The sequence below is a fragment of the Mesoplodon bidens genome (assembly GCF_964165515.1).
Source record: "Mesoplodon bidens genome assembly, chromosome: 16".
Lineage (NCBI taxonomy): Eukaryota > Metazoa > Chordata > Mammalia > Artiodactyla > Ziphiidae > Mesoplodon > Mesoplodon bidens.
This window is the reverse complement of record NC_138173.1, coordinates 9,065,325-9,081,701: the sequence shown is the minus strand read 5'-3', so window position 1 is coordinate 9,081,701 and position 16,377 is coordinate 9,065,325. Positions and strand designations below refer to the sequence as shown.

At 42.4% G+C, this 16,377-nt stretch overlaps 1 protein-coding gene across 1 annotated transcript in view; it reads right to left on the bottom strand.

Annotated features, from left to right (window-relative positions):
• Positions 1-16,377, bottom strand: part of CLVS1 (clavesin 1) — a gene marked incomplete at both ends in the record, with an annotated part of 138,456 nt that overhangs the window by 27,257 nt on the left and 94,822 nt on the right. Inside the window, one exon of the mRNA XM_081214296.1 lies at positions 3,182-3,292. Within this exon, the coding sequence (XP_081070422.1) occupies positions 3,182-3,292 (111 nt within the window). The remainder of the gene's footprint in view (positions 1-3,181; positions 3,293-16,377) is intronic.

Genomic DNA, 16,377 nt, shown 5'->3' with positions numbered 1-16,377 from the left:
TTTTTTTTTTTTTTTTCAGTATGCGGGCCTCTCACTGTTGTGGCCTCTCCCGTTGCGGAGCACAGGCTCCGGACGCTCAGGCCCAGTGGCCATGGCTCACGGGCCCAGCCGCTCCGCAGCACATGGGATCCTCCCAGACCGGGACACGAACCCGTATCCCCTGCATCGGCAGGCGGACTCTCAACCACTGCGCCACCAGGGAGGCCCAAGGTATGAACTTTTTTAAATAAAAATTTTACTTTTAAATTTTAATAATTATTAACATAATATATTTACATTGTTTTGGACAATTGTGCATTAATAACATTTTTAATGATTACCCAACTTAAAAGAAAAATTTTTGATACTTAAAGCATTAGGGTCATGGGTAATCAAAGAGTAATTTATATTTATTTACATATTTTTCTTGCAAAGAAATGTAACAGGGTCACCGATAAAATGCTTTCCAGTATAAAAAAATGTTATATGAGGCTATGAGTCGGTGGGGGAAGTATAATGGAAATACAAGTTCAAGGAGAACAAAAAGAACATGTAAAGTTTCTGACTGTTAATGAGGAATTTGTTTAATAATTTTTTAACATCTTTATTGGAGTATAATTGCTTTACAATGGTGTGTTAGTTTCTGCTTCATAACAAAGTGAGTCAGCTATACATATACATATGTCCCCATACCTCCTCCCTCTTGCGTCTCCCTCCCACCCTCCCTATCCCACCCCTCTAGGTGGTCACAAAGCACCGAGATGATCTCCCTGTGGTATGCGGCTGCTTCCCACTAGCTATCTATTTTACATTTGGTAGTGTATATATGTCCATGCCACTCTCTCACTTTGTCCCAGCTTACCCTTCCCCCTCCCCGTGTCCTCAAGTCCATTCTCTATGTCTGCGTCTTTATTCCTGTCCTGCCCCTAGGTTCTTCAGAACCTTTTTTTTTTTTTTTAGATTCCATATATATGTGTTAGCATACGGTATTTGTTTTTCTCTTTCTAACTTACTTCACTCTGAATGACAGCCTCTAGGTCCATCCACCTCACTACAAATAACTCAATTTCGTTTCTTTTTATGGCTGAGTAATATTCCATTGTATATATGTGCCACGTCTTTTTTATCCCTTCATCTGTTGATGGACACTTAGGTTGCTTCCATGTCCTGGCTATCGTAAATAGAGCTGCAGTGAACATTGTGGTACATGACTCTTTTTGAATTATGGTTTTCTCAGGGTATATCCCCAGTAGTGGGATTGCTGGGTCATATGGTGGTTCTATTTGTAGTTTTTTAAGGAAGCTCCATACTGTTCTCCATAGTGGCTATATCAATTTACATTCCCACCAACAGTGCAAGAGGTAAGGTATGAACATCTTTTTAGGCATAATGCTACTGCACACTTAATAGACTACTTTATCACAATACTCGCCTTTTTGCGGTGGTCTGGAACTGAACCCGCGATATCTCCAAGGTGTGCCTGTTTATTATAATGTACTATATAAGTATATAATAAATACTTGCTACTTTGTTCTGTTGTACTGATTTTAACTTGTGATGTAATGACATCATTTAACGAGGAAGGGGACAAGAAGCTAAGTGTTAAAATTCTTCACAAGAATACTGTAGCACTTCAGAAGACAGTGTACATTTTCTGACACTGGATTGTTGGCTATGACTGAATTTTAACAAGAATTTTTTTGAAGAAATTCACATATTCTGGCTTTTGCAAAATGTCTCACTGGAGGAATTGTAGTAGTTGAAGCATGGAAAAGCTGGAGCAAAATACTGGCCCTGGTACCCACCCACGCAACACTTCCAGGTCTTAGAGGAAAAGGAGCGCTGTTGAAACTGGCCCTCTCTCCGGGGGTCCTGTGGGGTGGAGGAATTCAGCAGGTAGGAGGTGGAATCCCCACCTGTCAGATTCTGTTCTTTACCCAGAGCTCCAGAAACCCCCTTCAATGGCACAGCACAAATGTCGATTGCTTTGTGGGAGGAATTCCCACTGGATCCTTCTTAAGTAGAAAATGAAGCCAGTGGGAAGCATGAAGCCACATTGAGAACAGTCTAGGGCACTTCTCTGCCCTTATCACTGTCGTGAACCCCAGACAGATTGCAGAATGTTCCAGAATGTCTCTGCCTCTTGGGCCTGGTGAATTCTAGTTCCCAGTTCCACACTCATTTGGGGACAGCGGAATTACCCCGTATCCCATACCCTACTGCAGTGTTTCCTAAGGATCTGGAAGCATCTGAGGTCTAGGAGTTAGGAAACCTGCAGAGTGTGTATGGGAGGGTGTCCCTCACATCGTCACTCCCCCCTGAATACTCAGAGCTCTTCCCCAGCACGGGGTCCCTGGGGCATAGAGGCCTATGTAAGGCGCTGTAAGACCGACCCTGGTTCCTTTAAGAGGTGACGTCCCTGAGCCAGGTGATAGCTGAAATCGGAAAGCTTACAAGAAAAGAGAGCTAAATGGGAAAGAGAAATTGGTGTCCTGGAGTCTCTACTACATGAATGGCTTTATGCTATCTGTCTCATTAAATTACTCCAACCACTCTGTGATGTGGGTGTTAGTTTTTCCATTTTATAAATGAAGAAACTGAGATTCCGAGTGGTTAAAGAATGTTCGGTTTCTCAGCTAATCAGAATGCCATGAAAAAATACCCAGCTCTGGTGGAAAAGGCTGGCTTCCCAAATGTCATCAGCTGATGCAATCAAGACTTTAAAAGACTTCTTCCTACGAGCTCTATTATTTCCAAAGAAGAATGCTTTCCCAATCTCAAAGGTGATGGAGCTGGCAGCTATCACCCAAGAGCCATGGGGAAAAATACAAATCATCAGTATTCTTCGTAGCAATAATACATTCACAGGACAAAATGCTAGCTCTTAAAATATTCCATGAACAGGAAGCTGCTTGACCCCATATTTCCCACAAGCATTTACAGCAAAAGGGGCATCTGGTATTTGCATGCCTTCAATATTTCCTTTGGTTTGTCACCCGTACGGTAAAATAACTCAGTCACTAAACTACTGATTAAATCCAGGCCATTTGCAAACTCCAGCTGAGGCTCAAATGCTCAGGGGCTACAGAAAAGCAGGAAAAAACACAATGAAAAATACAGAGAGAGAGGGAGAGAGAGAGGGAGAGGACAGGCTTTGTAATTGTGCCTCTGAATCCCCCCTTTGGGTTTTTGTTTTCATTACCCGTTTCCTGGTCTTGTCTTTAAGGAATGGCTTGATGAGCGTGTACAGGGCATGAATGTACCAGGGCTGGTTGACAAAATGGACTCCTCCGAAGCGGGCAGGAAAGCTGTCCTGGGTGGAAAGAAAGAAACGCACACCAATCAGCACACGTCACAGGTTAGGTGGGAGGGGGTGCTTCTTCTCTCAGACTGAAGCACCAGCTAGCAGAGGGAGAGACAGGAAACACCCTCACTTCCCAGCTGTTAAGGTCTTGTCTGTTCCCCTTGCCTCCCTCTTCCCCTGTGGCTCCACAACTGAGAAATCGTACGTCAGGCCTGTCTTTTCCAAGTCACAATGATATGACCGCCGACATGACACCAGAGCATTTGCAGCCCAGACAGTGAAGGAGTTGGAATTCTTCGTAGTGTCAGGGCACCAAGGCTTCAGGTCCCATGAGCCCTGCAAGATGGCTCTCTTTACCCTTTACCCTCATTCTCTGCTCTCCGGCTCCAGCCCGTTCCACTGGGTGATCGTGACGATAACTCAACTTTCTGGGTGACTGAAGCTGTGTAGGAAGGGGTTGGAAAAGGATTTCAAAGGCTCTTCGGAGATGGGGCTCTCTGAAATCCTCCAGAGTCTGACAGCATCCAACATCTGTGGCTCCTTTTCACAGATTTCAGAACTGGCTCCTTACTTCAACCTGGGATCCACACAGTAGGTCCCGGAGACAGACATTTGCTCACTGATGGGCTAGTTGATTCCCCTAATTGAGATCCTCCTTTTCTGCAGATGAACACATTTTGTAAATATCAGGAAATAAGAGCCTTTAAAAAAATACTTTCAATTTTAGAATCCAGCTCAGGGCATAAGCTTACACTTTAGAAGCTGAGAAGCTGCTCTGCATGCTAATTAGATCCACAGAACAAGGGACCTTGACCATAAGACCTGAGCTAGTCCCACAGCACCAGGTCCTGAGTTCCTGATATAGGGCTTCCAAAGATTGCATTCGTGTGGTTAATGGCGTTAAAAAAGAAGGAACAGCTAATGCAATTCGAATTGCCAAGTGTGCTGGCCATCAATTTCATTGCAACAAACATCTCTGTAGAATGTTAGCAAGATGGGATGAAAGCAGAAGGAGCCTCTCATCTGAGCGAACAGTTCAGGCCACTAGCTGCTCCTTGCGGTGTATGAAATGCCCTGCCTGGGTCTTTTTTAGTCACAAAGAATGAGGGTTATTAACTTTTTTCGGAACCCTTTGAGTCTATAGGCTCCACGGGCACCCTCTACATTGAGACCTAGTTTCCAAGGTAAGTACATGGACCTGTGCTTAAAGGTCGACCTTTAAAAAATTTAACAATAATTGTGCCTCTATCTAGACATTTTACAGAGTACAAAGGAATTAAATATTTTGAAGGTTAAACTAAACAATTCCAGTAAAAGTTCTTTGTTTTGAGGGGTATGTATTTTTTCTTCTGTTTATTCTATTTTTTAAAAAACTTAATGAAACCACCAAGTAAGGGTAGAGAGACCGTATATACCAATTTGCACATTTGTCATAATCCCTCACTATTCCAAATGTAAAGTTAGAAAAGTAGAAGTTCTTAATAAGGTTTTCTTTTCTCGTTCAGGTACAGTCTGGGATCTAAAAATTTTTTGGTTTCTTAAAAAGTAAGACCTTTCCCAGAAGGTTTTCCTTTGCAGTGAGCACTAAGCAATAACCTCAGTGTTTTAGGGCCTTTTTTTTTTTTTTTTACATCTTTATTGGAGTATAATTGCTTTACAATGGTATGTTAGTTTCTGCTTTATAACAAAGTGAATCAGTTATACATATACATATGTTCCCATATCTCTTCCCTCTTACATCCCCCTCCCTCCCACCCTCCCTATTCCACCCCTCCAGGCAGTCAAAAAGCACCGAGCTGATCTCCCTGTGCTATGCGGCTGCTTCCCACTAGCTATCTATTTTACGTTTGGTAGTGTATATATGTCCATGCCACTCTCTCACTTTGTCACAGCTTACCCTTCCCCCTCCCCATATCCTCAAGTCCATTCTCTAGTAGGTCTGTGTCTTTATTCCTGTCTTACCCCTAGGTTCTTCATGACATTTTTTTTTCCTTCTTAAATTCCATATATATGTGTTAGCATACGGTATTTGTCTTTCTCTTTCTGACTGACTTCACTCTGTATGACAGACTCTAGGTCCATCCACCTCATTACAAATAGCTCAATTTCGTTTCTTTTTATGGCTGAGTAATATTCCATTGTATATATGTGCCACATCTTCTTTATCCATTAATCTGTCGATGGACATTTAGGTTGCTTCCATGTCCTGGCTATTGTAAATAGTGCTGCAGTGAACATTGTGGTTCATGACTCTTTTTGAATTATGGTTTTCTCAGGGTATACGCCCAGTAGTGGGATTGCTGGGTCATATGGTAATTCTATTTTTAGTTTTTTAAGGATTCTCCATACTGTTCTCCATATTGGCTGTATCAATTTACATTCCCACCAGCAGTGCAAGAGTGTTCCCTTTTCACACTTTTAGGGCCTTTTGAACTTGTTATCCAGAACTAAAAATAACTATAATTCATTGTCTTACATGCTAAACATGGGTTCTGGGGCTGTAGAAGGAGAAAAAGAGCAAAGGGTTTATCTGTAAACCAGGGCTTTACTATCCTTTTCAATAGGACCAATAAGAGGGCTTTTATTTCTATTGAGAGTCTATTATGTAATATATTTCTAGGTTGGTCAAGTGGAAGAAAACCCTGTAAATACTACTGCAAAGGCACTAGGTAAAATCTCAAATAAAACATTAACCTTTACAAAATATCTAGAGACTCCTAATTTTTGTCTGTGGAATCTCAGACCTCAAAGACAGCAGCACTGTCTTCGATTTGTGTCAGAAGAGATTGAAAGAAAACAGGGCTGAGACCCATCAGCTGTCTGTGGGTTGGCCCTGGCTGTGAGTCTGCCATCTTGAAGGCATGGGATCTTATTGACCTCATTCAGGTCGGCAAACAAATATATGCGGATAAACACATGTAACAAGGCTGTCCTGTGTAATAAGGGCAATGTGCAAATGGTATGGTTATCGTCGAATGAGCCTGACTGCATTATTAATTATGGTGTGTGTGTGTGTGTGTGTGTATGTGTGTATTGTGCAAAGGGAAGGATGGGGGAAGGAAAATTAGAAAACAGAGTGCTCTTTTAAGCAATGCACATCATTCTTGGTCGTTTTTCCTGATCTCATTAGCAAACCACAGATAAATGGGAAGTTGTCTGTCACACAAATGTCTCCCAGGACCCCAAAGGAGTCCACCACCCTCACGAAGGTGCATTTCTTAGGGGCTGGAGCAGACCTATCTCAAGCTGGTAAACCTTGATTCCATGACAGTGTGACATTTTGTTTTTCAGAGTTCTTGGTGACTAAAGAGTATGCTCCAAAAGCATACCCCAGGTTCAAGAACGTGGCATTCATTTCTGTGTATTTCATGCATTTATCAATAAAAATATAATAATTTTGAATTATAAACATATTCAAATCATAAAAATTATCTTTTCCCTAGTTTATTTTAAATTAATTTATTTCCTTATTAAAAAATATACCCATTCTAGAAGAGTACAAAATTGATTTAAAAAATTATTTGAAAAATTAGAAAGTACAAAAAGATAAGAAAGAAGAAAAGAAAAAAACACCTACCATCCTACTGTGAAAGACTATGTTACTTACTATGTTCTGTCATTCAGGACAGGCTACGTTATGTTATAGTAACACACAACCCCTGCTTTTTATCATTTAAAACTGTAAAGATTTACTTCTCGTTCACACAAAATGTCCTTGCAGGGTTGGCAGGAGCCGGGCTTGACTTGCTCTCAGCCAGGGATGTAGCCTGCCCGTCTGGAACAGGGCTGCCACAGCTGAGGGAAACAGCATGGGTAATCACACCTTAGCTCTTAAGGTTGGCTGCCAGAAGTGACATGCTTCATCTGTCACATTTTACAGGCCAAACCCGTGGCTGACTTCTAGGGTGTCACGAAGTATAATTCTACCATGTGGCTGGTGAAGAAAAGACCAAAAGTGTTGGTGAACAGCACTAGTGATTCCCCAAGCTCTCCTTCCCTTCATTTCCTTTATTCCCTCCTTTTCTTCCTTCTTTCCTTTCTAAATGGGATCATGTTTTTTACATTGGGCTTGATGTTTTTACATTGGACAACTAATGGCCTGCTTGATACTCGTGGAATAATATCAAATAATCAGTATCAAATAATACAAAGTAGAGTTTACAGAGGGAGAGGGGAGGACAGAAAATTGCCTTTATGTAATGACTGGTTTACTGTCTTTAATTCCTCACTGAACAATCAGTTCAGACCTTGCACCTCTTCAGTTCAGCACATACTTATGAGTGTCGACTACAGGACAAACACTGGATTATATTCTTTAAAACACTTGGCAGAAATGGCCATCGCCACGGCCTTCTGGTACTTTGACTCCTTCTCCCTCCTTCTCTACCGGAGCTCTACTCATGCACTAGGCTGCTGAGGTCAGGTTTGTGTTCCTTGGTGTCCTTTTTTTAAATTTACAGTCATGCTTCTCTAATATTTTTCTTTGGAATAGTGGTGACACAAGAGGTAGCTTGGAGTGCTAACATCGCTATAATCGATCCTTCCTCTAACCCCCAAGTCACACAAATACATGTTCACACTAGATAATCTAGCAAGCATATCTTCCAAAATAACTAATATTCTAACTCCACCTTCAAAGAGTGCTACCTCTAAATCCCTCCTAAATGGAATACTGGCTCAGTGATTGACCAGAAAAGCTGAAGCTAGGATCCCCTCTTTGCTCTCTGAATATTCAGAGAAGGCTGTTCTCATCCATCTGCCTTATTTTCCTACACCAGATAAAAATCGGAGCATTCAAGGGTTATTAAAATAAGGATCTGATACCAGAGAGTGTAGGAAGTAGGGAGGAGATATGGGGATATATGTACATGTATAGCTGATTCACTTTGTTATACAGCAGAAACTAACACACCATTGCAAAGCAATTATACTCCAATAAAGATGTTTAAAAAAATGAATGAAGGAGGAGCCAGTGACCAAGAGAGTGGTGGGGTAATAAGAAATAGGTCTGGGGCTTCCCTGGTGGCGCAGTGGTTGAGAGTTCGCCTGCCGATGCAGGGGACGTAGGTTGGTGCCCCGGTCTGGGAGGATCCCACATGCCGCGGAGCGGCTGGTCCCGTGGGTCATGGCCATTGAGCCTGCGCGTCCGGAGCCTGTGCTCCACAGCGGGAGAGGCCACAACAGTGAGAGGCCCGCGTACCGCAAAAGAAAAAAAAAAAAGAAATAGGTCTGAACATGCGGGAAAAAAATTTTTTTTAAGAAATTGGGAAAGCCAGTTGAGTGGGATACATCAACTAGGAAAGAGAAGGAGATAGAGGAGGTTCTACTGTACATTCTATTGTTCAGAAATGTAACTGTGGAATGAGTATTGGAGATGGGACTTTATTGTAGAAAATAAGAGGGTGAACCAGAGTCACAGCATCATGGACGTGGCATGACTCTTTCAGAGCCGTGCAAGGTACCTGGGCTTAGGACTGAGGCTAATTTTAAAGAATCAAGGTCAGCTCCCTAGAAGGAATTCCCAGGGAGAGGATAACTATTAACGCTGTGCGAGACTGATAAATGGGTAACAGGAGAGAGCCTTGTGGTGATGATGTTCTCTAACTTGACTCTACGGATGGCAGTATTCTGGTTGTGCTATTGCTCTGTAGTTTTGCAAGATGCCCAGTGGAGGAAGCTGAATAGGGTTGTACGGAATCGCTCTGTATTTTCTCCTACAACTGTGTGTGAGTCTACAATTATCTCAAAATAAAATCAAAGAATATGATTACTGTGAATATTTCAAAACTCCCCAATAGGAGTAGCCATTTTTTTTAAGTATAGCAGAAGCTTTTCTAAGGCTAATCTTTTCTGCCTTATGTGAAGTGTTAAAGAATGCCAAGGTAAATGGTAAGGCACGAGATACACTGCAGGACATTCTAAGGGGCTCTTCTCTCTTTTCTTTGGGAGTCTTGAGCAGCATTAAGTGATTCGTGCAGTCCATTAGAAAAATCCTTCATTTTTAAATGGGTACTACATTTGCACTTCATTTTCACACTGGCGCTATTCAAGCATCACTCAGCTGCCTTTTCTTGTGTTTGATCAAGATTTAGGAGCAACACGGTAGGGCCAAAACTATTTCCTCTCTCTTTCCTTGACGATCAGTTACAGATGTTACTGGTGGCAGTTGGATAATAAAGCACTTGCTAGCGATATTTGCTAAGTTTGTAATGCCTGCAGGCAAACATACTTCCAACAGGGTTCAAGACACACCTGACCGCAAAATCACATTGCCTGGCAAGGCTTGGGGAGCTCTGCTCAATCTGGCTGTCTCTAACTCCCATCCTTCCTCTCTTCTTCTACCTCTTTTATGTGGAGACCGGAGCAGGACCACTCAAATTCACAGATACTATGCCCTCTCCCCATCTATTAAGATTCCTCTGAAAACCAAAGGCAAAGAAGGAAAGAGAGAGAGGATGAGTACAGGAGCTGTCTTTTAGACCGTCTGCCTTCTTCCCTGTGGTGACTCTGAGTGTCTTTCAGGACCTTGGCTGAAGGCCTCCATTCATTCACCGAACTGCATGTATGTAGGTCTGAAGGCAACACGAGGACACAAGCATGAAGTTAGGGTTTGGCTCATGTCCTACTAATGACACCCATTTCCCACATCAAAGCAGACAGATAAAAACATTTTCAGCAGCATAAATGGGCTTCCCTGATGCAAGAGAGCCTTCTAAAAATGCTCTATTTCATGGTGATGGGTTTCTATTACACCATGTGGTACTCATTAGTGTGAAAGTCACATATCCACCTATTTGCAAGGAAATGGAGAGCTCATGCAAAGCAGTTACACACCAAATGCTTTACATAGCAAGTCAGGAACAAGCATGAGAGAGAAAAGAGCGTGCTTATTTGGACGCTGCTGGGAGATAGCTCCAGCTGATTACGGGCTATGGATTTTCTTCGAATATACGCTCCTAGAAGGCATCATTGATTTCTGAGAAGCTGTACCAACCCAGTGTTGTCCTGAGGGTAGGAAGGGCTTGGGCTTTTTATGCAGGTTCAGATCAGGGCCTGCTAAAGGCTGAACTTTTTTTTATCTGCAGATCCTAGAACTGGTATAATGCTTTGGCAATTCTCTTAAACAGAGTAAGCAAAACTGGCCTTCTGTCAAACCGGTTCAGACGAGCAGATCAAACTCAGAATCTTCCCTGGCTACAACCTAAACAATGTTCCTTGATGATATTTTTCATATTCCATTCTGGTCAACATCTCCAGGTTTCCCTCAGGGGCCTTATGTGGTAAATAGATGATTGTTGCTCATTATTTAAAAGCCAGTTAGTGGAGAAATCCAGATTGCTTGAGTCACTGATTTGCATGGGCAATCAATGCCAGAAGATACGATGTGCTTCACCCTTTAGGCCTTACAGTCACAAAACCATGGTGTGTCTTAGAGAAAGAAGCACGGTCAAAGGAACACAGAGGTCACTCGAAGCAAATCTTCTGGCAAATGTTAAAGTTTTAACCACGAAAATATCTTTGGTCTGTAACTAAGCTCATAATAAGTAAGTGTAGTACGATGTTAAAGTCTTAATAGATATAATTTAAGAGAAAACATTAAAGTCAGTAAAGGTAATTTAATAGTTAAGAATTGGGCACTTAGTATCTACCAGGAATTTTTACATATGTTATCTCATATCACACCCATGACAGTCTTATGTAGGTATAATACATGTGTTATAGTGTCTATAATATCTCAATTTTACAGATGAGGAAACATAATCTTACTCAGAGTAGTTAAAAACTTGCTCAAGTTCACACATCAAGTAAGAGACTGAATGAAGTTGAATCCAGACCTGTCAGTTCTTATAGTTGAAGCTCTTATCTCCTACTGTAGGTTCATACAAACTCTATATATGTCAGCAAAATTTGGATTGTCCACCATCTTCCTGAGGGTTTTAAGGGTGCATATGCTCACTAATTGAGATAAAACAATAAACATTTCAAAGCATAAATCTCAAATGCAAGTTAAAATTTCTTAATCTTGCTTTAGCTGCGAGCGCTTTAGATGACATTTACAAGAGGACTGTCCTCATGGTTTGAAAGTGCTGTCATTTAAAGAGTTTCAGTTGTCATTAGAACAGAATGAACAAGTATTCCTGATGAGCACTCTGGACGTTTTAAAGATCAACTTGAATCTCTCCATACTGGCCCTGCCTTATTAGGGAACATTGTACTTTTATAGCATAGATGTAATCATTTTAACATGGCCTCATTCTGTAGGACATTTGAGTCAGCTGAAAATTTTCTTGTATTTGAGCACAATTTATTTTCTAATCACTAGATATACATCACTTCTCCATATCAAAAGCTAGCAGTAACCCATCTCCGAAATAAACAGCAGGGAGGATTCTATTAAGACAAAGCCATGAAATTTATTTGTGGTACTCCTCCTTCCTCCTAGCAATGGAGTTGGTGGAGCTCACCTGTACCCTGGTCTTCTCCCCTGTCTGGGAACCTGGCTAAACTACACTTCCCAGCCCCCGTGTTACACGATGAAGCATACGACCAAGTTCTGGAGAGCGGAACGTAGGCAGAAGTAAGGTTCACCACTTCTTTATCAAACAAAATAGATGTGAATCTCCCGTGCTTTTTTTTTTTCTCTCTTCCACATGGCTGGAAAAGAAGAACTCTGATGCCCTAGAAGATGGGGGAGCCCCAGAATGCAAGGAGCCCCAACCTATGAGCCACTTGCTGGAGGAGAGATCCGTGCTTCGTGGAGCTGCCTACCAAGGACAGCAGGTAAGAAGTAAACTTTGATTCTCTTAGTAAAACCAAATCCAGCATAGCTTATCCTGCCCTGATGAGCTCGGCCACTACAACGACGGGTAGGGACATCTGGGCTGCCGAAATGACTTGGGAGTTATCAGCTTGTAGATGATGTTCGCATCCACGTGCTTTGTGAGTGAAGCTAGAGCAGAGATGAAATCTCAGGACTGAGCCCTCAGCTTTGCCATGTTTAAAGGCACAAATATGAGAAGAATCCGGGACAGATACCTGAAGGGTGGCAGGCAGGAAAGAGGACAGTGTCCTGGAGGCTGAGTGAAGGGAGCATTTTCAGGCTATCTCAGTATTGTCAGTCGATGGAGTATTCGATGGTGTTGAATAAAATAATAGGCTGAATAAAATGCAGGCTGAGAGCTGTCCCTTGAGTGTGGCAGTAGGAAGGTCCCTGCCTTCAAGGAACTTACCCTCTATTTGGGAGGGAGGGAGAGATAATAAACAAAAGATAGAGGGGAAAAAAAGCTAGAAGGTGCCACGCTGGAAAATAAACAGGGAAGAAGGCTAGCGAATGTTGAGAAAGGGACCCGAATTTTAAAAAGTTGATCAGGGAAGGCCTCACTGAGAAAATCACCTCCGAGTAAAGACTCAAGGTGATGTGGGAAGCCAGCCATGTGGCTGCCTGGGGCTAGTATTTCAGGCGAAGGGAACGGGAGCAAAAAGCCAGTGGTGGGAGCATCCTCACCACCTCCCCAGAAAGGGATCATGTAAACTAGCATTTCCCAAAATAAGTACTGCAAAATATTACTCTGAAGGGTCTCCTTGTACAAAAAGAGGATTCCAAGTGAAACACTGCGTTCTTGGCTTTCTCTTAGGAAGTAAAAGAACATGTTGGTCTATTTAATTAAAACCTTTGAAAAAGTCTGGTAGCAAAAAAACCAATTGAACTTTGTTTAACCTTTTGTTTCCTATGCGTTTTACAACATAAGGCACGTTTGGGGGAGGTTATCTATTAACCAAAACTAATATTCTAGAAAATCCACAAGGGAAAATATTGGACTTCCTCACCTCTCTGTGTTAGTCAGAAAGCAATGTACTTCAGGTATTTGGATGCATCAGACTTGAGTTGGCAGTGTGACAGTTTGAGTATTGTCAGATACCATTTTAAAGAAATCTACTATGAAAGTCATATAGTTATAGGGAGCAAACATGTGATTTCAGGATATTACTTTATCTCTTTTTAAAGTTTGAACTGTGCGTTAGTCACTTGAAAATCTGTATTATTCATATTTGACCCAGCTTACCCGTGATCTTTAGAAAGAGACGCCCTGCAACTTCTTGCAGGAACAAAGAACAGAACTGACTCTCCTCCTGAGACACCCGTCTATATTTCCATCCCAATTACTTGATCTCAGGTCTGGGGCAAGAACCACGCCATCCATTAGGGTTTAAATGGCACCTACGTTCATCTGAGGTTAGGATAGAGCAGAATCTTGCCTTTAAACAGGACCACGGTAAGCACTGATTTGGTGTCACCTTGAGAGCAGGGCACCAACGGTAGCAGAGCCTGTGGAGATGGCTGACAGGTCCTTATGACCTGAGATCCCAGAGAAGAGCCAGGCTGGACCTGAACAAAGCCCAAGTTTCCTTTCACACAGGCAGAGAATACTGCTTTTTACTGCCTAGATATGGTTGCTGCTTTTCTGAATGAAAAAGACAAAAAACACACCATGAACATGGAGTGCAAATAACTGATCTTGGGGAATTTTTTTCCCTTTCTTTGGAAAATTACCTCATACACTTCTTCTTTAAGCTCATCTGTCTGCCATGTGGAATGGGGCCTATTTTGTCTTGTGACCACTTACTGCACTATCCAAAGGAGATTCTCCCTAAATCCCAACACAAGTACCCAAATGGTGCCATGAAATTTAATGTTTGATTTAAGCATCTTAGAGGTCTCATGCATTCATATAGTTATGATTTATAAATGCATCTGCAAAAGAGTTTTGGCAGTTATGTAGACTTTACAAGAGTTTTATACACTTATTTATATGTTGCAGTGGCCTAAGTGCTATTTTAAGGGTACAACTTAAAAATCCCAATCAGTTCTCTAATAAATATTGACCATTATAAATATTTGAGTAATTTTTATCATGGACACAGAAGCTTACAGGGACAGTTCTTTTAAAAATGATAGAAATGATCCCAGAGGAAATAACAGCTCACCAACAGGATGTGTTAGATTCTAAACTCTACTGCTTGTGCTTTTAACTCAGCTATGAGAATCTTCAGGAATTTAAGGGCCAAATGAGAGAAGATTATTCCCGATAAAATTAGATATTTTCTACCTCCATCATTATAAAATACCTTGGGGAAAATGGCTTTCCAGTTTTTTATTAGTAACACAAAGTCTTATAAGTACTTTATATTTTATACCAGCAAAACCACTATATTTATTGAAAATTACATCATTAAGGTATTTCATTTCAGATTAGAGCTTCCAGAATTACCTATTATCTTCAAGAAAATTCTTTTAATGCTATCATACATACACACATATCTGCAGGATTATCATACATACGCACATATCTGCAGGATTATCATACATACGCGCATATCTGCAGGATTATCATACATACGCGCATATCTGCAGGGTAACATCTTCAGGGATCATCTGATCATCAGGGAGTGTCTCAGTCAGCTCCATGGGAAAGAATGTGTCTTTTTGTATCCACATAATATTCAGATTTGCTCTCCTAGCCACACCCGCTCTGTGGACTTCCGACTTAAGAAATGGGAATCCTCTACTTGAGGGAAAAGATTCTAGGGATCTTAGGATGCTATAATGTTTTCTCCTTTGTACTTAACTTTAGTTCACATTTTATCCACTAACTCTAGCTCTATAATGGACTATTAACTCAGGATAAAAATTCTTATTTTGTTCTCTCTCCCCTTACACACACACACGTACACACACACCAGTGCGTAATTAGTATATGTCTATCTTTTGGCTTTTCTCTTCCGTGTTTATAATTGAGGCCTCCCAAATTTAGGATTAAATGAATTCAAATGTACAACAACAGCAAAAAATTCCAACGTCAGCCTTGTCAGCAAGCTGTGACTTCTGTGGGCGTTACCTCAGGGGTGAGAGCAAATCCCCACCCGCTTCTACAAGCTGCAGCTCCATCATTAAAGAATCATGCCTCTGCCATAGAGCTGATCTCCTGGTAAAATAAGGATGCCACTGTCAGGGTAACACTCCAGTTATTTTTCTCCCGTTATTGCCCAGGAGCAGATCTGGAGCTGTTTCGGATGCGAGGTTTGGGTGCGTCTGTGCACTGAGGGTGGTGATGGGGACGGAGCGGAGGATGTGAGTGTCAGTGGCAGAGGAGAACTGTAGGGCTGAGAAGGAAGCCTGCAAAGGAAGGTCGAAGAGCGCCAGCTCTCCCTGCCTCAGTGCCAGCTCTGTTCCTCCAGTGGCGTCACCGAAAGGCATTGGGCAAGTTGTTCCATCTCTCTGGGCCTAGTTTGCTGCTGGTAAAATTCTGCAGGCCATTGTGAGGCTTCACTGGATCAGAGTGTGTCATCCGCCATGTCTGACAACCGGCATAGGCCCTGTATGTCCCCTCTCATGGCAGTAGGTGTGGGCATGCCCAGGTGACCAGGCTGCTTCTGCATGCCAAGTCTGTCTTTCCGTTGCATCCTTATTTTCCCCAGCTTTGCCAGTGATATCTCACGGGGATTGTGTGTGTCCTGGGCCTGTTTACCCCAGGGTAGGTCCATCACGCACCCTCCCCACCCCCTGAGCTAGAGAGCAGGGTTTCTGCCCCTGCACCCAGGCCACCCTCCCAGGTTCCTTTTCAGCCAACGGGGAACTTGGAGGTGGGTGGGATGGGGGAGAAACCAGGGCATTTCCCCCACGTGGCTCTAGCTTGGGTGGCCTCTCCTCCAGGCTCCTATTCCCTTGGGACAGGCCTGTGTGGGTGCCGCCGCTGGGCCCTAGGAATACTTTGTCTTTCAGCCTCAGGTAAGTCTCTGCTTCCTGTTCCTGCTAATCTCCAGCTTGCCCCATCATCTCTGTTTGTCTTCTCAGATTGGTGTACCCAATTCCCTGTGTTAAATTAAGTTACCTCTGTTTTAAATACTTCTTGTGGTTTCTGTTTTCCTGGCTGGACCCTGACTGACACATGGATGCTGTGTTATGACGTTACTGAATTTTTGCCTCTGGGTTGGAGACTCACACTGTGGAATTTCAAAGCAATGGGTGCTTCGATTCCTCAGGTAAATGGACTTGAACCCTCACAGGGCCAACTTGGCTTGAGGAGCCTGGTGAA